The sequence below is a fragment of the Acinonyx jubatus genome, chromosome B3 (genome assembly GCF_027475565.1).
Source record: "Acinonyx jubatus isolate Ajub_Pintada_27869175 chromosome B3, VMU_Ajub_asm_v1.0, whole genome shotgun sequence".
Taxonomy (NCBI): domain Eukaryota; kingdom Metazoa; phylum Chordata; class Mammalia; order Carnivora; family Felidae; genus Acinonyx; species Acinonyx jubatus.
In genome coordinates this window covers 82,633,747-82,660,048 of record NC_069386.1, presented here as the reverse complement: position 1 = coordinate 82,660,048, position 26,302 = coordinate 82,633,747, and the positions used below count along the sequence as shown (strand labels likewise).

Sequence of the window (26,302 nt, the reverse complement as noted above, 5' to 3'; positions counted from 1 at the left end):
TTTGATTCATCTTTCTTCTGCAGTAAGTCTCCCTTTTATCCCTGTCCACTAACAAATCTTTTCCCAGAGGTAACTAGTGTGTTATTTTTCTGTATATCCTTCCAGATGCATTTTATGTATCAAGCAAATGCATATATGTATTTAACTCCCAAACATACATTTAGGCATCTTTAAAAAAATTTTTATATTTTATTTATAAAATATATTTATATTTGAGAGACAGAGAGAGAGAGAGTATGAGCAGGGGAGGGGCAGAGAGAGAGGGAGACACAGAATCCGAAGCAGGCTCCAGGCTCTGAGGTGTCAGCACAGAGCCCCATGTGGGGCTCAAACTCATGGGCCGCCAGAGCTGAAGTCAAACACTTAACCGACTGAGCCACCCAGGTGCCCCATATTTTTAGGCATCTTGTCTTTTTTTTCAACTTCCTCATTCTTTCTTATGTTTGTATACTATTCTATTGTATGGACATATCATTTATTTAGTTATGGACATTTCCATTAATTTTAAAATATTTAATTTTAATATTAGTCTATTCCTAACAAAGACAAATAGTCTTCTACTCAAATATATTTGTGGATATCTTCCTAGAGGATGGAACGTCTATGTGTATTTGTAATTTTGAATAAATATTGTCAATTTGCCCTTCATAGAAGTTGTGCCTATTTCCCCGTAGACTTATCAACAAATGATGGTGATCTGTGCAAATCCTAAGGGTGAAAAATGTTACCCTTAAAAATGTAGTTTTAATTTGCATTTCTCTTATTATGAGTGAGGTTGAGCTTTTTGTCTTTTAAAGCCATTTGTATTTCCTTTTCTGTTTCTCTTGGGTTGTGATTTGTTATTATTAAGAATTTATAGGGGCACTTGGGTGGCTCAGTCGGTTGAGCAACCAACTTCGGCTCAGGTCATGATCTCACGGTTTGTGAGTTCGAGACCCACGCCTGACGGCTCGGAGCCTGGAGCCTGCTTCTGATCCTGTGTCTCCCTCTCTCTCTACCCCTCCCCTACTCAGGCGCTCTCTTTGCCTCAGAAATAAAACATTAAAAAAAAAATTAAAAAAAAAGAATTTATATATTTATATATTATATATTTAGTATATAATTTACATATTAGGTAAATGCCTTTGTCAGTGAGTTGTAAGTATGTATTTTTTTCCCAGTTTGAAAATTGTCTTACAACTTTGTAGTAGCTTTTGTCATGCAAAAATTTTAACTTTTAGTTTATAGAATTATTTTTATAGATGGGCTTTGTGTTTTACTTAGGCTTTTCCCCCTCTGAGATAATTTTAAAAGTTCTTCATGGAGTCCTTTAGTACTTTTATTATTAACATATGTTCTTAATCATTGTAAGTTCTAAATTGTTTAGTGCATAAGATCAAGTTCCCTGTTTCAATTTATATCTAAGTTAGATTACCAAATCAATCCCATGAAATATAGAATAGTAGTAAGGAGCGTGGATTTTGGAGTTGATAATTTGGGTTTTTCTGTTTCTGGGCTGTATGATCTTGGGTATGCTGCTTAATTAACCTCTGTTAGCTTCAACAGCTTTGTCTGTAAAATGGAAATAATAAATAATACTTAGTTTGTTGTGAGAATTGGGAGATGATTCATTTAAAGCCCTTAGTTAGCACAATGCTTCACAAGCTGGAATCATTCATTAAATGTAAACTATTGTGATAATGATGATGGCCATAGACTATTCTTTCAACTGCTACTACCATCCCATAATTTCACAGCTTTAATCACAAGGGGTTGAATAAAAAAATGCATCCCAAATTTGCCAACATTACCAGTTTAGTGTCAAGAATCCAGTCTCCTCTAAGCATAGTTCTCAACCTTGGCAATACATTATAATCACCTGAGTAGATTTTTCAGTTCCAGATGCCTGGGTCCCTACCCCTAGATGTTGTTTTAACTGGTCTGGGGGGTATGGCTCAGGTATCAGTATTCTTCAAAAACTCCTCTGGTGATTTCAATGGGCAGCTAAGGTTTAGAACCATTAACGTAACACTGGGCCAGTGGCTTCAGATATTAAGGAAAACATGTTGTTTCTAAAGAACAATATATAGAAATTGTTTATAAGTCAGATGCCATGAATTAGTTAGGAAGACATTGAAAAGAGAACATAGGAGGGTTGAGACTGATGTCGAATATAGATATTGAGGAAAGGAATTACGAAGTTGAAGATATTCCTTGCATATTCACCTAGGACATCTTTCTCAGAAGAGCTCAGGGCAACTATACTTCAAGTACTTGTATTAACTGCTCCTTAGAGGTAAGGAATATAAAATGTTTATATTTGTTAGATGGGTTAACTGAAGCATGAAGATAGGACTCATCAGCTCTTCAAATTTAGGATTCTCGTTATCCTCATTCTCAAAAATAAATTCCTGGATAATTCTCAAAAATAAATCATTATTTCTGATCATGAGTAATATATCTTATTCCCTTATGCAATTTTAGCAGTTTGGGAAAGATTTGAAATGGTATTTTAGCTTATTGATAGATACAGTGTGAGATGGGTATACAAGAAAATTGGATATTATTGAATCCAAGGTAAAGAGCGATGTGGTCTAAAGAGACTGGACGAGGAGTCATGAGGCCAAGATTTCAGTTCCTGAATTTAAGTTTCCTCAGCTGCAAAATGAGAGAAACAAGGGTTCCCAAAGGTTTCTTTCAGCAATTAGTAATTACTGTCATCAAACCACCTAAATAAAGCCTTTCTTGATCAGTCAATAGAAGACAGGAAAAGACAGGAAAAGCTCAACCTTTTTAAAAATACATATGTCATAGATTTGTTTTTACATACATGAGGAAGTATGCTTTCTCAAATATTAAACTATGTCTTGAAGACATTAGACTAATGTAACATTACGTCCTACCTAACTAGCATATTTACATTTTACATGTAAGTGGAGGCAATTTGTGTCTTCACCCAGAGGGGTAACTAATGGAGGGTAGGGGATTGCATCGTGAGACCCAGGAGGAAATGTTGGAGCAGAGCTTTCTGTTGTCTTTCAAATCATGCCCCGTGGATAACTTCACTTGGAACAGATCATGGGTCCTCCTACTATATTTTCTTCTAATCTTTTCTACTTCTCTTTTTGCATTATATTACTCATGATCATTAGGACTCACACCATTCTTGTTTTCGTTGTCTTTACATCATCTCTTCCCTACAAGATTGTACATTTTTTTAAGGCCAGGTTACATTTATAGTGTATACTATAAGCTAGTGTCTTAGCACATAAGAAAAGCCTGATAAATATTTACTTAAATTGCTAAAAAATTAAATGATTTTAATTTCATTGTTTTCTTTTTTCTATCTTTATAAACGTGTACTTTAATTTTCATAGTCTCCTTTACAATATTTTCCATTTTTTTACACAAAATCTTATTTCATGACATTATTCTTAACTACTTCCTGAATATAGCAATAAGCTTTTCATTCTCAAAAGCCTAGAAGTAGTAATTAATAAAGTAGTAATTAATAAACTAGTAATTAATATAGCTATCAAAATATGAAATAAGTACATTAGGTAAGCTTTCAGTAGTAAATGTGTAGGATAAATTTAAAAGGTATAATTTTGAAGTAATTTAGATAGGCTATCAATTTGATCAAGTATGATAAATACATCAAAACTAAACATGGGGGGCACCTGGGTGGCTCAGTTGGTTGAGTGTCAGACTCTTGATCTCAGCTCAGGTTTTGATCTCAGGGTCTTGATCTCAGGGTCATGAGTTCAAGCCCCAAACTGGGCTCTGTGCTGGATGTGAAGCCTACTTAAGAAAACAAAAGACCCCCACTAAACTAATATGTTAATTATAAGTTACTAAACTTACATTATTGTGAATTAATAATGAACAGCTATATAACATTTATTAAACATCACAGATCATTAAAATAAATCCTATGTATGTAATTCAGAGAACTGAGTTATATAGGATGATAGTATTGAAATCTGAGTATGGTAATAGGGAAATAGTATTTTGATAAAGTAGAATAAAATTTAACTTTTAAGTTAGTACTAAAAAGAATCCAATTGTTTAAAATTTTGTATTTAATAAAAATAAAATTGACATTTTCTTATTGTGATTTTAAGAAAATTTTAACACCTTATCAAATAGACACCAACCAGGTGACATGTGCAAGTGTTGAATCATTATATTGTACACCTGAAACTAAAATTACACTGTGTTAACTTGAATTTACATAAAAACTTAAAAAACTTTGTGAGCTCTAAGAAATATAAATATTATACAGAGAAAATTTCCTGTTTTTAGCTTAACAATTAAGTTGGGATTTTGAATTGTGAGAATGATGCTTCATTAACAGTTGTAAGTTTATCTGTCCTCCTCATTCCCCCGTTGAGAGCCATTGTGGGCTCTAAATTTTTCACCTGGAAAATTAAATACTTTCTAGGTAGGGAAGAATAAATTGTTACTCAAGTACTTGTTGGAGGCCAGTTAAAATGTTTGAGTGCAAAATTTTTTGAAGAGTTTATCCAGACTAAAGAATATATATATTTAGTACTGAGAACACTTCCAAGCCTCTGTGACTTCTATATTTGTACAGTAAGGTGCATTAATTTTATTAATGATTTTTAAAACACTCCAAGCATATTGTGTCTTTCACAAAATTTTATTTTGCTAGCTGCCATAAAAGTATCTTGAAAGAAGTTAAAAAATTATAACTCTTGCCATTTGAATAGATTCCTTACATTTTCTGCTCCAATGTACTCATGTACTTAATTTGAAGATATAAAGATGATCCTACATTGTTTCTATAACTATGATCATTTCACATTGCTGGTACTTAGTTATGTCCTTTGTTGAACGACTGTTCTTCAAACTTACTGTCTTTTAGACTCATTCTTACATGTTAATCCGCAAATAAGCAAATGTCAAGGGCTGTAGCAAAAAAGATGATTTAAAACAAAACTGGCAAACATTTGGAGTTATTTGTAGTTTCAAAAATTCTTTTTAATTCAAGAGTCACAAGTATTATGTGCATTAAAATTAGTTTCACAAGTGGAAATTTTGAATATGGGAAAGTTGCTTTCGGGTAAATTTCACTAGCAAATCCATAATCTTTAAAATTCTATATGATTGAATTAAATGTTGATACTTTGCAAAATATTTTCAGCGGCGCATTACAAATACTACTTTCTAAAGGTGTGTTTTTTAGTTTTAAATATATGGTGGTCCCATAGGCATGATGACATTTTGTAACATATACCTTTTTGGTCTTTTCCTCTGATCTTTGACTGAATTGCCCTCTTTAAATATTAAAGAGAACTGCTGTCAAGAAAAGGTATTTTCTTTCCAAGAAGGATGCTTACACAAGCAAAACATTTTTTTAGACATGAAAATTCTAATATTGAAGAACATATCAAAATAGTTTATATTTTTTATTTCTCATCTCTCTTCCCATCTTAAAATAAAAGTTAAATCTTAACTGGAATCCTTTGCCCACCGTGAAACCAAGCGACGGTGCCAGACTCGAAGATGAAGGCTTTACTTTGTTAGCCATGTGTTTATGAAATCCCAGCGCCTTCCCTAGATCTCTTGGCTGATAATCTCAAACATGGAGGATGCTTCTGATTCTACACAAGGGGTTGCTCCATTAATTAATAATGTAGCTCTCCCAGGCTCTCCGCCGTCTCTTCCTGTATCAGTGACAGGCTGTAAAAGTCATCGAGCAGCCAATAAAAAGGTAGAAGCGAGAAGTGAAAAGCTCCTCCCAACAGCTCTTCCTCCTTCTGAGCCGAAAGTAGATCAGAAACTTCCCAGGAGCTCCGAGAGGCGGGGAAGTGGCGGTGGGACGCGATCCCCCGCGCGGAGCCAGGCCGTGGCAGCGAGACAAGCGGCGGCCGGCGGCGCGGCGCGGCCGGCGAGAGGCGACCCCCCGGGAGGACAGAGCCTCCCCTCGCTGCCCTTGTAGTTGAAAAGGTGGAGAGGTGGCAGTCGGCGTGCTCGCAGGTGAGGGGCTCCGTGTGGTCGCTCGCAAGCCGGCCGGCGCCGGCAGGGAAGTGTAAGCGAGCGGGGGAACAAAGCGGAGCGGCGCCGGGGTCCGCCCGCAGCGAGCTCCTCGCGGCGTCGGGCCGGCCGGCTGCGCGCCAAGCACGTTGCGAGCCCGGCGGCGGGCCGGGAGCCGGCGCTGGGGGAGGGGGCCGCCGCCGTCCCCGCACCGCCCGCCCGCGGCGGGGCGTGCGGCCCCATTGTGAGCCGGCCGCCGGGCGTGCGGAGGTGGGGCGCGCTGGGAGGGCAGAGGCGGCGGCTCGGCTCGCCCAGTACCCCAGGAGCGGCCGGAGCGACCTCGGCCCGGGTGGCAGCCGCGGCGCGTCAGTCACACAAAAGGCAGTCGAGCTCACCCCGGCGCGCGGACCGGCCCACGCCGCCACCGAGCGCTCCCCACCTTACCGGCTTTCCTTTCCCTCCAATTTTGATAGGGAAGCGGGGCCGACGCGGGCGGCAGAGGGTCCGGGCGAGCCCGCCGGCGGACAGGAGATGCCGCTGCTACACCGAAAGCCGTTTGTGAGACAGAAGCCGCCCGCGGACCTGCGGCCGGACGAGGAAGTTTTCTACTGTAAAGTCACCAACGAGATCTTCCGCCACTACGAGTAAGGGCCGGGCCGGGCGCGGGGGGTGCGAGGGAGTGTGGGGACTCCCTCCCCAGCGTCCTTTTGTCTCTTCTTTTGCTCAATTTGGGCTTCTGGCGGGGCGACTTGAAAGTGACGTCTGGCCGCGGGCCCGCGTTTCTCTGCCCACCCCCGCCCAGCCCGACGGTGACTGCGCGGGGTTCCCGGGCGGCGCGACCCGCTGTTGGCGCGCGTGGGGAGAGCGGGCCGGGGCCGAAAAGGCTGGAGTCCTCGGCCGGCGGTGGGGACCGCTTCCAGCCGCCGCTGCCGCCCGGCCGCCGGGCAGCGGAAACTCCCCGCGTCGCCCCTCCCCGCCTCGGCCACACGCGCACTCCGGGGCCAGTTCCGGGATCCCCGCCCGGCGGCCGAGGGGATCCCCGCTCGGGTCACCGGCACGGGGCCGCCGTCCCCCGGCCCCGGGGAGGGAATCCCCGCCCCCGGGGGCAGGAAACGGCCGGACTGGGCGTCGTTTCCTCGGTCGGGAGTGGAGACTGAACGTTGGAGCTAGCTGCCTAAAGGAGAGGACGGGAGGGAGGGAGCGGAGTTGAGACTCGGAGAGGGAGTGGGCTCCCCGGCGGGGCGAGGTGGGGGGGGGCCGGGACACGAGGGGCTCCACCAGCGGGCTCTCGCCCGGTGAGGCTAGGCCTCGGAGTGTGCGACGCGAGCCGAGCGCTCTGTCACCGCCTCTTTTTGGTGACTAACTCCCGGCCCCGGAGAACTCAGCGTCTCCGCCCCCGGGAGACCTTGGTGAGGAAGAAGTAGGGTTCGGGCGGGGGCGGGGGGGGGGGGAAGACGCGGGGAGAGAGCCGGGCGCTGGGCACCCCTAGTTATCACTTTTTTCGCGTAGCCCCGAGGGCGGAGGTGGGCGTTGGGGGAGGGGGTTAAGACAAGTTCAACTCCAGCCTCAGCCAGTCTCCTCTTTATCCCCCTGCGCATGTGGGCTGTCTGACATGTGCCACTCGCTATTGTTTTGATAAGAATCCGGAGCTGCTGCGTGTGTAGTTTCAACTCCTAAATCTTCAGTACCTCGCCCGGTTTATCCCAGGAGATCCCCTTGTCCTGTGACACCAAACACCCGGGGTGTTTTAGAGATGTGTGTTTAAAACAGGATCTCCAAGTGAGAACCTGAATTGGTCAGTCTATGAAGGAGCCTGATCCTCCCTTTTTCTTATGCTCCCTTTATTCTCTCCACTCAGAAGGAATCTCTTTGTGGCTTAGAAACCAAGTGTTATAGCAACCAAATAAATTGTGTGTAGGAGGCACCTTTTCGGAGTGGGGGCTTTGTGATCAAGGGAGGGCTTTAGGCAAAGTCTGCACCTGTCTGAGAAATGAGTAGTGAAGTTAGAAAAGTCACTTCCTGGCTTCTCTTTTTTCTTCGGCTCCAGAGCAAGAGTCACACATGAACATGTTGTATCTAGAGAAGTTTTTCAGCAGACAGTACTTTTATATAGGAGTGTACATCTTAACTCAGCTCCTGTACAGACTTGTTTTGTTACTCAAATATTCACTCTTGTAACTACTTAAGTGAATTTGGATTAGGTAACTTGACAAGGATGATGTCTCTCTTCTTTCTTTCCTTTTTCTTTCTTTACTTTTTTTTTTTTTTTCAGTTTAAGTTAAAATCCTTGGTAATAATTCCCAATTAAAAACAATTGTACTTAAAAGTGCCAACAAAATGGAAAACCGGCTTAAGTTTCAAACTTTTCTCCCTTGATATGAGCAATCTTCTCTTTTTAAGAAGCTTTTCTCACTTCAGAAGGGAGCATGACTATGGCTGTATCCTTTTTGAATTAAACTTTTTATATACTTTGGTTCTTGATGACTTACTATAATCATGGAGAAATCTGAAATGCTGAAATACATTTTTTGGTATCCTAAACCTACTACCTTCCACTAATATTATAAGAACTGTGTCCTTTGTAGCCTTGTAACATTAACAGATTTTTCTAAATAGCTGATTTTTTGGTTTTTGTTGTTTTCTCTGTGCTGAAGTGTTTGGGTTTTTGGAATTTATAAGCAGTTCAGGAGAGACCATTGGTTTTGGAGCAAAGATATTTAATATCATTTACCCTGAACAAAGCAGAGCTACTAGTGTTCTTAGGTATTAATCTTTGTGACTTTGAATTGGCAAAATTGGAAGAAGACTGACATTTAATTGTGTTACATTTTGTAATACTTTCTTTTAGATGATTACAGAGAGATCTTTCCAAAATTGCATTCATGGTGTATGGTATATGGTGATCCTTAGTATTATGATAATCTGACCCTTGGCGCAAGTCTGGAGAAGGAAACCTTGTTTTCACTCATTCATTAAACCACCAATTGGCTTATGTGAATTTGTTTGAAGATTATCCTTTAAGTGCATTAAATGAATATATTTGTCTTTTGTATTTGTGTAAAGACCACTATGCTCACCTATTTGCTCAGGTTTTTGATTTAAGTATAACTTTTTCTGTTTTAATCAGTCTCAAAGAGAGTTTCTACACTTCCCTGCCTTTTTTTTTTTTTTTTGCAACACAATGCAAAGTAACTTTTCCCTCTGACTCTGGTTAGTAGAGGTTCCCAGTGACCTTTTAATTGTTAGTTTTCTGTCTTCATCTTACTTGATAAAATAGTCTAACATTTTCTCCTTTGTCCTAGGCAGCAATGATCCACCCTCCATTTTATCTAGTGTAAGATCTATTATTGCATGCTAATATAATACATTTGTTGCCTCAAATTTTCTCTTTTCCTAGACCAAGAATTTTTTGAGTCAGGGACTGTGACCAGAATGGATCCTTAGCGATTATACAGTACAAACCCTTCTCTTTTTTTTTTTTTTTGTTTGAACTACATGCTCTTTAACTAATTGCTAACTCTTGTTTGACCTGCTTTCCATAAGTAAAGAAGACTCATTAAAAATAGCACATTAACTGTAGGCAAATGATAAACTAAGGTACAAAAGAATGAAACTGGACCATTGTTTTTGTGTTCTATACAAAAATAAACTCAAAATGAATTAAAGACTTGAAAGTAAGACCTGAAACCGTAAAACTCCTAGAAGAAAGCTCCTAAGCAGTGAGCTCCTTGACATAGTTTTTGGCGATGATTTTTTTAAATCCAGCACTGAAAGCAGAAGCAACAAGAGCAAATGTAAGTAAGTGGGACTATATCAAACTAAAAAGCTTCTGCACAGTGAAGGAAAACATCAAAAAGGTGACCTACTGAATGGGAGAAAGTATTTGCAAATTATATATCCAATAAGGGGCTAATATTCAAATTATAAAGAACTCCTACAACTCAATAAGAAAAAAAAAACCTGACTAAAAAATGGGCAGAATATCTGAATAAATAGTTTTCCAAAGGAGAGCTACAGGTGGCTAACAGGTACATTAAAAGACACTATATACCCTTAATCAGGGAAACGCAAATCAGAACCACAGTGAGATCCCACCTCAAACCTGTTAGAATGGCTATTATCAAAAAGACTAGCATCAACTAGACTATTGTCAACTAGACAGTTGCTGGATAGGATGTGGAGAAAACTGAACCCTTGTGCAGTTTGTAGAAATGCAAATTGGTGCAGCCACTATGGAAGACAGTATGAAAGTGCCTCAAAAACTTAAAAATAGAACTACCAAATGATCAACAACTCTGTTTCTGCATATTTATCCAAATTTTAAAAACCCACTAATTTGGAAATCTATATGCACTCCCATGTTCGTTGCAGCATTGTGATAGCCAAGATATGGAAACAACCTAAGTGTTCATCAGTGGATGAATGGATAAAGAAATTGTGGTATATACACAATTGAATATTACTCAGTCATAAAAAGAATGAAATCTTGCCATTGAAGACAACATGGATTAACCTTGTTTAAGTGAAATAAGTCAGACCAATGATCTTTCTTATATGTGGAATCTAGAAAAAATAGGTTAAAAAAAACCTGTGCGATACAGTGATACTGTAATAGCAGTGTTATGGGACAGATGGTAGCTACACTTGTAGTGAATATAGCATAATGTATAAATTTGTCAAATCACTAAGTTGAACACCTGAAACTAATGTAACATTGTGTGTCAATTATACTTAAAAAAAAGATTTTATCCCCCCCAAACCACACAAAAAAACCAAAAAACAAAAAATAAAACTGAGCTTGTAGGCAAAGAGCAGAATAAAGCATGTACTTCGGTTTATTAGATAAGATAAAAATTTGTTCTGTAATTTGGTTAGCTGACAATTTTGTTTTTATTTTGGGCTGTGGATTGTTAAAAATGAAGCAGTCAGATCTGGATACTAGAAATTCCCGATTTGTAGGCTAGGAAGATGATTTGTTGTATTACCCAATGACTTAATCTCTTAAATAAAATTACTTTTTTTTTTTTTTTTAGCCATTTAGCCCCTTGGTATCGGAATGTGTTTACCATCTTTGAGTGAATTACACTTTTCATACAAAAAGTAGGAATCTCTTTGTCAGTGACAGACCAGCTTATGCTTCAACCTGGCTTTCCATTGAAAGGTGTTTAACTGGTTTATAAAGCACCCGATTTTCATGGTTCATCAGCTCATTTGTTAATTCAGTCCTTTCAGCAACCCTCTTTTACAGATGAGGAAACTGGATTTGGGATAAAGAGAGTAAGTCTAAGATCAGTGTCAAAAACCATGTATCTAACAGTTGGTGAGATTAGACTTTTCACTCCCCTAAGACTCTAGAGTTTATATTCTTATTTACTGTCTGCATGATACATATTAGGGAGAATTCTTCCTATTATTTGTTGAGCTTGCAGAAATGTGCACCAAGAACGTAGGGCCCTGCTTCAAATTCAAGCTTGCTGCCTAGATCTTTCCATAGGCACCACTTTCTATTGTCTGCTCAGACATTTGACTTCTTTACCGTATGCCCAGTGATTAAGCTTTAGATATTAAATGTATAGACTAGGATCCATTAGTTTACAGTGGGGGGAAGATGTCCATACAGACCAGCTATGCATGGAATCTGATTATTATCTGAAGGCCTTTTAGTGAGCATGGAGTCTTTTTTTAAAAAAATATTTTATTTATTTTTGAGAGAGAGACAGAGTGTGAGCAGGAGACGGGCAGAGAGAGAGGGAGACAGAATCTTAAGTAGGCTCCAGGCTCTGAGCTGTCAACACAGAGCCTAATGTGGGGCTTGAACCCACAAACCATGAGATAATGACAGATAATGACCTGAGCTGAACTTGGACACTTAACTGACTGAGCCACGCAGGTGCCCCGTGAGCATGAAGTTTTTAAGGAAAGTTGGGTAATCTTCATAACTATTGTCTTCAAATTAGATTTTCAGCTCCCCTTTAGAAGTAAATCTGCTACATGTTCCAGATATTTGGGTCCAGGAGTCTTTTTCTTAGATGGTAGAACAGATTCCTAAATGCTTTTCTTTTTGAGTTTTACTTTTTTGTTTGTTTTTGAGAGAGAGAGAGAGAGAGAGAGAGAGAGAGAGAGAACGAGTGGGGGAGGGGCAGAAAGAGGGTGGGGGGACAGAGGATCAGAAGCGGATTCCACACTGACAGCCGCAAACCTGCTTTGGGACTCAAACCCACAAACCATGAGATCATGACCTGAGCTAAAGTCGGATATTAAACTGACTGAGCCACCCAGGCTACCCTTGAGTTTTACTTTTCATCCACTTAGTAGGCTACCATGTTTTGTGTTAATACATTCTTTTTTCAGGCAGAATATGTCTATCAGTTACTGTGTAACAAGCCAACCTAAAACTTAGTGGCCCAAAATAATCGTCCATTTTATTTGCTCGCTATTCTGTGGATTGCCAGTGTGGTTTCTGCTGGTCTCTGTGCTCATTTAGCTATAGTCAGTTGAAGGTTAGGCTGAGGCTGGTTAGAGTAAGAGGTAGCCTCAGTCATAGGTCAGGAACCTCAGCTGGGATCGCTTTTCTTTCCTCTGTGTGTGTTTTCTCACTTTATTGAGATATAATTGACTAATAGAATTATAAGATATTTAAAGTGTACAATGTGGTGACATATCAATACTGGGATGGCTTTTCTGACCATGTGGTCTTTCATCTTCAGAAGACTAACATGGGGGCGCCTGGGTGGCACAGTCTGTTAAACATCAGACTCTTGGTTTCAGCTCAGGTCCTGATCTTGCAGTTTCAAGGGTTTGAGCCCCATGTTGGGCTCTGTGCTGACAGCACAGAGCCTGCTTGGGATTCATTCTCTCTCTCTCTGTCTCTCTCTTTCTCTCTCTTTCTCTCTCTTTCCTTCTCCCTCTCTCCCCTGTCCCCCACTCGCACTTTTTCTGTCTCTCTCAAAATAAATAAACTTGAAAAAATGTTTAAAAAATTAAAATTAAAAAAATAGACTAATATGGACTGCTTTAGGTGCTGGTCTCAGGGTTCCAAGAGGGTGAGAGCAGAAGTCTCTCAGTGTCATTTCTGTATTATGTTGGTCAAAGCTAATCTCGAGGGGCTAGCCCAGATTAAAGAGGCGGTGAAATAAACTCCACCTCTTGTGAGAAACAAGTACCAAGTCATATTTCTAAGGAGGCTGCATACCTTCAACCCTCTTTGCAGACAGTCTACCACGGAGCAGCTGGTAAGATATTATGCTTGGGTCATCCTATTTGGGTTTTGGGAGTTCGTTGGTTATCTTTTTGCAGCTAATCCCTCTTCCTACCCTTACCAATGCCAAACTTTTTCTTCAAAGATTCTCAAGTCTTTTATTTGTTCTTCTGACATTGTTCCTGTATCACACTAGCTATTCTGTGTATTTTTCTAGGATCTCTTTGCAAATATGGTACCTGAGCAGTTAGAATTGATACTGTTTATTGCATGTACATACAATATGCTGAGCAACCAGTATTATCTTATTATCGTATTTAATGTTCATATTAACTGTTCATGGAAGATATCCCCATTTTATAGAGGGGAACCAGGTTCAGTAAGGTTGTGTAACTTACTCAGAGTCACATTCTGCAAGTGGTAAGCTGAGATTCAGACACTCTTCCTCTCCTTCACATTCATATGTGTGTACTTTTCTCTATCTAGATACACACAAAAATAAATGTGGACTGCCAGTGGAGAGTACATTTGTTTATTACTCTTTGACACTATGCTTTGGAGAGTCTGGAGGTATTGAGATAATTTGTCCCTCTAGTGAGAAATGAATGTATAACACAATGGCATAAATCACATATATGCTATCGAGCATAGAAATGTAATGGGAACATAGAAAATGGAGCTGATAACAGCCTTCAAATAAGGAGAGAACATCTGAGTTGGGTCCTGAAAGATGGAACTATCAAGACACAGAATGGAGAAAAATGACATTTTTAGCAGAGGGTGCTCTAAAGATACTTTTTAAGCTAAGGAAACTATAAAAACTCTTAGAAGTATGAATTTGCAGTTCACTTAAAATTTGTCTTTTTCACATTCATTATTGTTAAGCTAGGACTTCTGTTAAGCTACCATAATGTTTCACTTTTGTTGATTTCTATTTAAGATTTTAGTCTCTAGATACAAAAAGCCTTTATTGCTGTTCCCCACCTTGGTGCATCAGCAGATTTCAGGAGTCTGCCTTATGTGTCATTATCTAAGTCTGAGGCAGTGCTAAGTAAACTGCAGAGTAATATTTCATTAAATGTTTTTTAAAAGTAAACATTATATTTTTAATTAATCTAATTTTTCCCCTGACCATTTGTGGATAAATGTAATAAATGTAATTTTCATCTAGCTGAATCATCTAGCTAATTTTTTTCTGTATAACATAAGGCATGTTAAGTCAGCCATGCCCAAGACCTCTTAATCTCTTGCTTTTGTAACCCCGTCAGTAGAAGAAATTAATACAACAATCTATCCTGTCTTAACAGCAGTTACTTCTTTTCTAAGTTTATGATTTGTACTTTTCCATCTCTTGTATATTGCATGCTGTTTAAATCAGGAATTATGTTCATTTTTAACCTGTGGTTGCATTGCTCAGCTATACTAATTATTTTTATGGACAGAGGAGTTTATGTCCTTTAGATCTTTTATGCAGTATTGTGCTGGGTCTTTCTTATGTCTAGTTGATACAGTTTTGTCCCTTAAGTAGAGTACACTTCGTGTTTACCTTTTCTAAATTATATTTGGCTTCTGGTTTTTATGTCACTTCATTCTTTTTGTTTTTATTTTTTATTTTTTTTAGTTTCAAGTTTTTATTTAAATTCCAGTTATTTAACATATGGTGTAATATTAGTTTCTGGTGTAGAATTTAGTGATTCATCACTTACAACACCCAATGCTTGTCACAAGTGCTCTCCTTAATACCTATCACCTATTTAACCCATCCCCTGCCCACCTCCCTTCCAGCAACCCTCAGTTTATTCCCTAGAGTTAAGAGTGTGTTTTAGGGTTTGCCTGTCTCTCTCTTTTCCTGCCTATGTTCATTTGCTTTGTTTCTTAAATTACACATATGAGTGAAATCATATGGTATTTGTCTTTCTCTGACATATTTCATTTAGCATAATAGTCTCTAGTCCCATCCATGTCACTGCAAATGGCAAGATTTCATTCTTTTTGATGGCTGAGTAATATTCCTCTGTGTGTGTGTGTGTGTGTGTGTGTGTGTGTGTGTGTGTGTATAATACATACATACTACCTCTTCTTTATCCATTCATCAGAGTCATTTGGGCTCTTTCCATAATTTGGCTTTTGTTGATAATCCTGCTATAAACATCTGGGTGTATGTATTCTTTCAAATCAGTATTTTTGTATCCTTTAGGTATATACCTAGTAGTGTAATTCCTGGATCATAGGGTAGTCTATTTTTAACTTTTTGAGGAACCTCCATACTGTTTTCCAGAGTGGCTGTACCAGTTTACATTCCACCAACAGTGTAAGAGAGCTCCCCTTTCTCCACATCCTCCCCAACATCTGTTGTTTTCTGTGTTATGAATTTTAGCCATTCTATATGTCACTTCATTCTTAATCTTATTCTACTAGATTTTAGTTTTCCAAATAACCTTGTAAGTTAACAGTATGTTGCTCTTTGTTCCTTAGTTTGTTCACCATAGAATTGGTTGAATTTACATTAATTAGAGGTGTGTTCTTGCCAATAGTCGACCTGCTAACTCAGAAGCAAGTTTTCCTTAAGAAATAATGGAAAAGTCAAGGGGCATTAAGGAAGACACTTGTTGGGATGAGCACTGGGTGTTATATGCAGGGGATGAATCGCTGGATTCTATTCCTGAAGTCATTATTGCACTGTATGCTAACTAACTTGGATGTAAATTAAAAAAAAAAAAAAATGTATGGGGACCAGAAGTAATCTGTGGAAAATTCTTCCCAACATCAGATGTACTATAAAAGTAAGCAGAGGATTTTGTTCTTATTAATGACTCGTCAGAATGAAAATGCTCTCCAGGCAGGAATTGTGGTACACTGAAGATGACTATAATTCTTTGTCACTCCTTCCAGTAAAAAAAAGAAAGAAAGAAAGAAAGGTAAAGAGCAGAAGTCATCAAACTCTTAAAGGGCCAGATATAATCACATTTTAGGCTTTGTAGGTCATAGTGTCTGTTGTACCTATCCAATTCCATAGGAGTTAGTGAGAAAGCAGTCATAGACAATACCTAAAGGTATGGGTGTGGTTGTGTTCCAATAAAACTACAAAAACAGTTGGAAAGCTAGGTTTGGCCTCCAGGCGAGTAGTATGCTCATCTCTGGTAAAGAAGATTGTTGAAGGAATGTACTAATGTACTAATAAATTGGAGACGTAATAATCTACATTTGCCTAAACATATTCATATAAAACAGGATTTTGTACTTTATAAATTTTTGCTCACAATGGAAAAATGTGCTTCCTATAAAATTTTCATGATTTTATGTTCTTATAGTATAGAAATTAAAGAGTCACTGTAACCTACCCCCAGGAGTTCACTATTATTAACAAAATCCTACATACTTGAATGTGTGTGAAAAATGAGTGAAGAGTGGAATTACAGCAGTGTGAGAAAGTGAAGGTGTAAAATGTCAGAGATGGTGCCATGCTGGTGCCATGCTGCTAAGGGGTGATGAATAGGGAGAAATAGCCCTTGGGCTTTTTTTTTTTTTTTTTTTTTTTTGCTTACTTTAAAACGGCTACTGTGTAGTGTACTCGGTCTCCCTCTTCCTGAGTGTAGATCTTTGTGCACAACAGGACTGTAATATAACAATTTTGCAGAGTAGATAGACACAGGAACAACAAATAGTACAAACACTTTGCCAGAGGAGGTGGAAACCTGAGTATAGAAAGACAGCTGTATGTATAACGATGGTTACTAACGATCCTATTTTTCTGCCTGGTAACAAGTTTAGTGGAGGTTTGTGGCACTTGTGCCATTGCTCTCTTTGGTATTTTGAACAATGTCAACTCATCTAAATAGTGTTTATTGCAGCTCAGTACCCTGTCTCCCTGACAATGACACCAAATACTCCATGACCTACCAAATACCTAATCACTATAGCTAGAGCTGTGCTGTCCAACACAGGAGCCATTACTTGGCATGGGGGTTATTAAGAACTTGATAATCAGAATTAAGATGTGCAATAAAGGCACAATATATCCTGGATTTTGAAGACTTAGTACAAAAAAAAAAAGAATTTAAAATATTTACACGTTGAAGAATTTAAAATTAATTACAGATTTGAAATAAAGCATTTGAGGATGTATTAGGTTAAATTAAATATATAAAATTAATTAATATATAAAAAGATTGTTTCTCTTTAAAATTTTTTAAATGCAACCCCTAGAAAATTTAAAATTATATGTGTGGCTAGCATTCTGTTTCTATTAGCTCTGGTTTAGAGACTAGTTAATGTAAGATACCTAGATTTGAAGTATGTTTTTCTTAGGTAGTATTAAGTATGGTTTAAATTAATAAAAGTATACCTTACATACATCATGTGCTAATTGTACACATTCACAACAGGTGTGTTGTACACAACAGGTGTGTTGGCTTGGTAAGCTGAGTCTTACAGATATGTTTGTTCCTGTTTTTCAACAGGAAAAAGTTGACAACTTATATAAAGCTTTCTAAGTGAACTGTGGTTTTAGGAAGTAAAATTTAAGAGCTCTTTCAAGATCCATCCATTCGTTCATTTTGTTCTGCACCATTTATAACCACTTATTGGGTATATCTGTTGTCAATTTCTTAGCTAATAAATTAGTTATTTGGCATAGATTTTCTTGATTATGAGAACCAGATTACACTCATCTTTGTTCTCTCTGACATTTCTTTCTTCAACTCTACTTTTCCTTTACAACCTAACTTTTTAACACTATTTCCTCTAAAATCTGTTCTGGTATTTCTTGATCTTTTTTGCCTATCTCTCCTCCTTCCCTTCCTCTGAACTCCCAAAAGATATCTGCTTCTGTCTTTTAATCACTTTGTAATTTTAATTTTAATGGTATATATCCATTATCTCCTCTACTAAAAGGTGCAGACTTCAAAAGAATCTTTTTTGTACTAAATTAAAATCATGTAACTTGATGTATGCAGGTAACCTCTTTAGATCCCATTTATATTAAGATAGGATTAGTTCTCTTTATTTCCATAGATTTCAATTTTGTTCTGCAGACGAATATACAAATGAAACCATGTTAATGGAATTACCTCAAATCTTGTTTGGAGATCAGACTACTAGGGATAACCTCTACAGATATACTAATCAGGAAGTAAACATATAGTAGTCTTAATACTTTTTAGAATGATGACAGAAGGAAAAGGGAGATTTCAGGAAGGAGAAAAAGTTAGAGAATAGTGAATTGTATCAGTCACAAATAATTATTGAAAAGTACACCAAAGTATAGAGAAGGAAAAACATTTACTCGTATATTACCACTTAGAGGCAACCATTGTTACCCTTTTTACATATGTATAACCTTCTCTGTTCTAAAATGTGTTGATTATAAAAAAATAATACAAGTACGTGCTTCTTATAAAAATTCAAACAATATAGAACTATTTAGAATAACAAATTTTCCTTTTCCTTCCTTTGCAGTCCCTCCCTTTCTCCATAATGAACATCTGTTTATAGTATTTGTATAAATACACATTTTTGTTATTCTGATTAACGTATATGAGATTGCGTTATTCAGTGATTTGGGTTTTTTCTACTTAACATACCTTAGAGATCCTTCCATATTATGGATCTCTCGCATTTTAAAAGTGACTGATAGAATTTTTGAAAAGAAATGCTCATATTAAGAAATTCCAACAGTGCAGAAAAGCACTCAGTAGAATGGTCCCCCAGGCCCATCCCTACTCTGTAGTTCTTGCCTGGATTTTTGTAGAACATTCTAGAAGTCTTTTATGCTTCTTGAGGTTATCTTTCTTTGCCTGCCTGCCTGCATGTCTTCTTTCTTTTTGATGCAAGTGGTACCATATATATATTTTTTTAGTAAGCTTTTACTTTCAAAAATATAGGTGGGGGGCAGTGCCTAGGTGCCTCAGTCATTTGAGCATCCCACTTTGGCTCAAGTCATGATCTCAGGGTTTGTGAATTGGAGCCCAGTGGGCTCGCTGCTGTCAGCACAGAGCCCACTTCAGATCTTCTGTTCCCATCTCTCTTCACCCCTTTCCCACTCGTGCTCTCTCTCAAAAATAAGTAAAACATCTAAAAAAACTTACAAAAATATAGGAGGGAATCAAACTGGAAAGTTTTTTTTTTTTTCTGGTAAACATGTTTTTTAAGAACTCTTCTCGTACTCTTTAATGACTATGATTGTTCATTACATAAAGTACTGTAATTTACCTAAACTTTCTCATCATTAGATGTTTAGATTTGCCAGTTTTTCACTATTACTTTAAAGCTTTTAAAAGTTCATGGTTAAGTGCTTAAATTGTCTCTAGTGTTTTGGCTGCTTTGGAACAAACACCTTTAATATTAGAAGAAAAAAGAAAGATTGAGTTTATTTGCAGTTTACTCCCAATTTCAAAAGTGATGGAAATCAAAGTTCAATTTTGGCTGAATGTACCTTTAAATTGCAAAATATAAATGTCTAGTTTAAATATACTTTTTCTTAGGTTTGTATTAATGTGTAAGTTGACCAGTTACTAAACCCTCGTTCTATGATTCTATGTAAAATTTTACAATGAAGGCATAATCCTTTATCAGCTTTTAATGTAAAATTTGTGAAATGATAGGTGATGAATGGATTTTTGTTTTTGTTTTTTAATCAGTGACTTTTTTGAACGAACCATTCTGTGCAACAGTCTTGTGTGGAGTTGTGCTGTGACGGGTAGACCTGGACTGACCTATCAGGAAGCACTTGAGTCAGAGAAAAAAGCAAGACAGAATCTTCAGAGTTTTCCAGAACCACTAATTATTCCAGTTTTATACTTGACCAACCTTACCCATCGTTCACGCTTACATGAAATTTGTGATGATATTTTTGCATATGTCAAGGATCGATATTTTGTTGAAGAAACTGTGGAAGTCATTAGGAACAATGGTGCAAGGTAAAGTACTTTTAATTTTTCCTTTTGATACCCATACATTCACATTACTCAAAATTCAGAATACACAAAAAGGTAAACTGAGGAAAACTTCCTGTCTTCTGTCCTCCCAGTACTCTCTTACCCTCCCCACATATAGCCCTAGTGTTAGCAGTTTCTTATATATTTTTCCAAAGCTAATTTTTACACAAACTACCAAAAACATGTGCTTGCCTAGATACTTGTACACATATATGCGTAAGCACACACAATCTCCTGCCCCTTTTTAATGCAAAAGGTAACATACTGTATACCTTTTTCATTTAAAATATCTTGAAGATCAGTCCATTGCTTTATGAAACAACTTTCTTCTCTTTTTTATTTACTGTATAAAATGTTCCATTATATGGAAGTTCCATCTTTATTTCAGAGTAAAAAAAACTTAGGGGCGCCTGGGTGGCTCAGTCGGTTAAGCGTCCGACTTCGCTCAGGTCATGATCTCACGGTCCATGGGTTCGAGCCCGCGTCGGGCTCTGGGCTGACAGCTCAGAGCCTGGAGCCTGCTTCGGATTCTGTGTCTCCCTCTTTCTCTGACCCTCCCCTATTCATGCTCTCTCTCTCTGTCTCAAAAATAAATAAATGTTAAAAAAAAATTAAAAAAAAACCCAAAACTTAAAGATCATCTACTTTGTCCTCATTGTGTTACCTAATACTTAAAATATGCATGTATTTCTTCCCGAGTTTTAGTAAGCTCCTTTGATAATATGAGGATTGAGTTTTATACACTCCACTAAGTTCTCTTTTGCAGCTCTTCAAGAAAAGAATGAATTTTTCATATAAAAAATTTTAAATGATATTATCTATGGCACTAAGTTAAAAATTATTGAATTATTGCTGCTTTCCTGAAGTCTTAAGCATTTGTGATTATCTAGTCATTAATATTTATCATAGTAATCTTTATTTGCATTAAAACTTTTTATATTGGAATCATACATAGTTTTCTGTAACTTTATTTCTTTCCCCTAGTGTAACGTGTACAGGGTTTATCCACATTGTAGCATGTATCAGTATTTTATTTTTAATGATAAATTCTACCGTATGGATCTATCACATTTTGTCTATTCATCAGTTGACAGATAGTTAGGTTGTTTGCACTTTTTGGCTATTCTAAATAATGCTCTTATAGGCATTCATGTACAAGTTTTTGTGTGAACATATGTTCTCAGTTCTCTTGGGGATACACCTAGAAGTAGAATTTCTAAGTTGTATGGTAACTCTGTGTTTAGCATTTGAAGAACCTCCATACTTCCAAGAGCTACTGCATCATTTGACATTCCCACTACCAGTGTATCAGAGTTGCAGTTTCTCCACATCTTCACCAAGTCGTATCTGTGCCCAATCTGTTATTGTCCATCTCTTTTATTTTGCCATCCTAGTGGGTGTGGAATGGTATCTTGTGGCAGTTTTGATTTGCATTTCCCTAATGACTGTGTTAAGCATTGTTTCATGTGCTTACTGATCATTTATGTGTCTTCTTTGGAGAAATGTCTGTTCTGGTTCTTTGCCCATTTTTAAATTCAGTTCTTTATCTTTTTTATTACTGAGTTGTAAGAGTTCTTTGTGTTTTTGGATACACGTCCTTTATGTGATTTGCAAATATTTGCTTCCATTCTAGGAGTTGTCTTTTCACTTTCTTGATGGTACCATTTGTAGTACCATCTCCCTTTGCTTTTAACTTTTGTTTCTACTTATTAATGACATAAACCTTTTGTTTCTGTCTCTGGGGTAGTACTTACTAGTGGTCTTCAAGACTGCTTCATCCTCTAGAATTAGATTTACTGGAAAGAACATGCTGAGTTACAGAGAAATGGGACAGAGGCCATTCTTAGGTTGAGTTAATAAGTATAGGTATTCTGGATCTTTTCACCTCAGTATTCTTTTCTTCTTGTCTCGTTTACCTTTCAGTATTCCTCCCCTCTTTCTTGTTGCCTTTTATAAGTATAGATTAGGTGCTTCCCTAATCAACAAGACTTTCTGTTTTGAAATAAGCAATCAGCTAACAGATTCTTCTAGAAGATCTTTGTCATTGCTATGGCAGAACAGTAAAGAGAACAGCTGACTACTTGACTGAGGGAAGGATTTAGCTCTTTATCTCCTCCATCCTGATTACCACCCAGCTTGCCTACCAGTTGTACAGACATTTGTTCTCAGCTACTTCCTTAGAGCCTACAGAAGAAGTGAGAGTGTTATGGTGGTCTTATGTAAAGAACCCTAAACTAGGAGTCAGGTCTATTAATTTTAAATACCTGCCAGATGGTTTATGTACATATTATACCAGCAGATAAGACCTTATTGTTTCCATTTACAGATGAGGAAAACAGAGGTCCAAAGAAGTCAAGTGATTTTTTTTATAATGTTTATCATACATATACTGATCTCCTGTGTACTTACACTGTTCTAGAGGCTGGAAATACAGCAGTGAACAAAACAGTCATGGAGCTTCCATTCCAGTCTTACAAGTAGTAAGTGGTAGGATTTAAATTGAGGTAGAACTGGGGTGCCTAACTGGCTCAGTCGGTAAAGACTGAGTGATTTCTCCATCTCAGGATCATGAGTTAGGCCCTTGTGTTGGGCGTAGAGCCTACTTTAAAAAACAGTTTTTTTTTTTAATTCAGATAGAACTGATTTATAAAATCACTGTAATTTCTTTCACTGGAACTGTATCATTGCCTCCTTGGTTTTGGATTCTGCCATTTACTTGCTCTGAGCAAGTATTTTAAACTCTTTACGCTTTGTCTTTTTTCATCTATTAAATGGATCCCTGCCCCTCCCAGGTTCGCCACACAGGATGAAATGATATAATGAATGTGAATTTTTTAAATCTGTATTACATAATGTTGCCATTTGATAGCAGTGTCTTACTAGTATTTGAATGTGCATATTGGGGACCATGCAGTTTGGTGGGGGAAGGGGGATTGTTTCATGAGAGATATCCATAGTGGATGTGAGGCTACAATAATTGCCTGGGACACTGTAACCAGGAATCAAATTTCTCAGTTGTAGCTTTGAAAAGAAACCCCACAGTTAATTTCACTAAGAAAGACAGTTGTTTGGTTTTGAAGATAGCCATCCCACGTTTGTACGTGGTCTTCTAAAAAATGCTACACAAGCTAATGCTAATTATCATTGTTTAGTGAAGCGTTGGGAGGATGGTGATCTAGAACTTAAGCATTTAAGTTAAGCATAAACCCATCTTCTCCACCCTACCCTGGAATTGGAAAATTAAATCAGGAAAAATAAGGTGAAAACCACACAACAAATACACATTTTAGATTTGTGAGTCATCTTTCAGTTGAAGGATAGAGCTAGAGTTTGAGAGAATCTGAAAAATTGAATCAATATAATTGTGTATTTGGTTGTCTTTTAAAATTAAAGTGGACTTTGGGCAACTTGTTTTCAGACATTTTATAAATACAGTCAAGATATTCTAGGAGTTCACAGGAGTTTGAAGCAACAGATGTGAGGGGGTACCTCTAAAAAGTAGGTATATTGACAGTAAGAAGTGGCACCTGACAGGAAAGAAGGAGATGGAATAAACATTAACTACTAGCTAATGGTTAAGAATACTGGCCTGGCTTAGTATATTGTTTGGTAGCATTAGAAGGCATTGCAGAATTGAGAGTATACTAGCATTTATTGAACTTTTCCTGCATGCTAGGCAGTGTACCATATGCTTTCATTTTAATTCTCATGATATGGATAGGTGACCCCAAATTTTCCAAAAGTTATATGCTCCTTGGTATTTACTCAGAGGAGTTGAAAACCTAATGTCCACAAAGACCTGCAGATGAATGTGTATAGCAGCTTTATTAATAACTTCCAAATTTTGAAAGCAACCAAAACGTCCTTTCCTAGGTGAATGGATGAACTGTGGTACATCCACATAATGGAGTATTGTTCAGTGCTAAAAAGAAATGAGCTATCAAGTCGTGAAAAGACTAGAAGGAACCTTAAATGACTATTACTGTGTAATAGAAACCAATCTGAAAAGGGTACATATGGTATGATTCTAACTTATGACCTAGAAAAGGCAAAACTGTGGATACAGTAAAATGATCAGTGGTTGCCCGTGACTGAGGTGGAGCTGGAGAGAGGTGAATAGGTGGTGCACAGCGGCTGTTTAAGTCATTGAAAATAGTCTGTGTACTGTAATGATGGATACATGTCATATACATTTGTCTACCCATGGAATGTATAACACCAAGATTGAGCTCTAATGTAAGCTACAGACTTCAAATAAGAATGATGTGTCAGTGTAGATTCATCACTTGTAACAAATGTACCTCTGGTAGGGGGATGTTGATAATTGGAGAGGCTATGAATGTGGGGCAGCAAGGGGTATATGGGAAATCTCAATATCTTCCTCTCAGTTTTGCTGTGAATCTTAAAAACTTCTGTAAAAAACTAAAGTCTTTACATGAACTATAAAAATTGTGTGCTCTGCCTATTAAGACTGAGCTTTATAATTTTTTTAAAAATCTGCTTTTTCTCCCATAAAGATCCCTATGTATCAGAGAAAATTATAAAAGGTGAAGGCCTAGAGTGCACTTCCCAAGTGCTCTTTCAGAGATAATCACTGTCAAAAATTAGTGCATAGTTTTCTTTTTTTCTATACTACACTAAATTTAAAAAAATATATCAATCTGCTTTTTCACTTAGTAGTGGTTTAGATATTTTCTTATATCAAAATACATAGATGTGCATCATTTCTAATTGGTTTTGCATAAACTGGTTAAACTACTGGTTCCTAAAAAGCTATTCACTTTTTCTGAGGCTGGAGAAAGTTATTTCTTTGCTAGCCTTGTATGAATTTTCCCTTTGAAAATAATAAACTGTATTTTCTTCCAAATAATCTCTGACCTTTCACTGATAGATCTTTTTCCCTATGTAAATTAAATCAGTGGAAATAGCAAAATTGGAACTGTACCAAAGAGTTTCTTTTTGTTTTTTTAATATTAAAAATAATTTATTGTTAAATTGGTTTCCATGCAACACCCAGTGCTCATCCCAACAGGTGCCCTCCTCAATTCCCATCACCCACTTTCCCCTCTCCCCCACCCCCCATCAACCCTCAGTTTGTTCTCACTATTTAAGAGTCTCTTATGGTTTACTTCCCTCCCTCTCTGTAACTCCCCCCCTCCTCCCCGCCATGGTCTTCTGTTAAGTTTCTCAGGATACACATATGAGTGAAAACATATGGTATCTGTCTTTCTCTGCCTTATTTCACTTAGCACAATACCCTCCAGTTCCATCCACGTTGCTACAAATGGCCAGATTTCATTCTTTCTCATTGCCAAGTAGTATTCCATTGTATGTATAAACCACATCTTCTTCATCCATTCGTCAGTCGATGGACATTTAGACTCTTTCCATAATTTGGCTATTGTTGAAAGTGCTGCTATAAACATTGGGGTACATGTGCCCCTATGCATCAGCACTCCTGTATCCCTTGGGTAAATCCCTAGCAGTGGGTCATAGGCTAGATTTATTTTTAATTTTTTGAGGAACCTCCACACTGTTTTCCAGAAGAGTTTCATTTATAGCCAGATTTTCCCAAATATTATCCCCATACTACTTAGATTTAAAATTTACAAAGTGTTATCTGGTTAGGGAGCATAAGAGACTATTGTTCAGTATTATTTTTAGAACTGCTCTGTAAAATAAAGATCGCAGAATTCTTTTTAATCTGAGAAACTGATACTTGGCATTATAATACTGACCAACCAACTAAAACTTTTAACTGTATTTTTTTTTTTTTTGAGTTTATTTATTTTGAGAGAGAAGGAGCATGAGTGTGCAAGGGGGAGGACCAGGGAGAGAGAGTGAGAGAGAGAATCCCAAGCAGGCTCCCTCTGCCCCCGTCAGTGTGGAACCCAGCGTGGGGCTCAATCCCGTGAACCGAGAGATCATGACCTGAGCTGAAATCAAGAGTCAGACGCTTGAGAGTCAGGCACCCCGAGCTTTTTAACTGTATTAAAGTATATTTCCTATAGCTTTATAGCTGGAATGCTTTAAGTGCTTTAGTCATATGAAGTAAAAGAAAATTAGCATTAAAACCTATAATATAGAAAGTAGGCACTTTGTATTTATTAGAATTGGAAATGAGAAAATGAACTTTTATTTTATTTTATTTTATTTTTTTTAACATTTATTTATTTTTGAAGGAGAGAGA

The 26,302-nt window shown here is 37.8% G+C and overlaps 1 protein-coding gene across 4 annotated transcripts in view; it reads left to right on the top strand.

The window, feature by feature from the left end:
• Nucleotides 1-5,838: 5,838 nt before the first annotated feature.
• Nucleotides 5,839-26,302, top strand: part of BAZ1A (bromodomain adjacent to zinc finger domain 1A) — a 92,443-nt gene continuing 71,979 nt past the window's right edge. The window contains exons 1-3 of one of the 4 annotated variants that reach the window (XM_027065577.2): nt 5,839-5,982; nt 6,453-6,623; nt 19,816-20,094. In XM_027065577.2, the coding sequence (XP_026921378.1) occupies nt 6,511-6,623; nt 19,816-20,094 (392 nt within the window). In that variant the 5' untranslated portion in view covers nt 5,839-5,982; nt 6,453-6,510. Of the gene's footprint in view, nt 5,983-6,353; nt 6,624-19,815; nt 20,095-26,302 lie in introns of those variants that run through there. The other 3 variants (XM_053224358.1, XM_027065576.2, XM_027065574.2) reach the window with 3 other exon arrangements.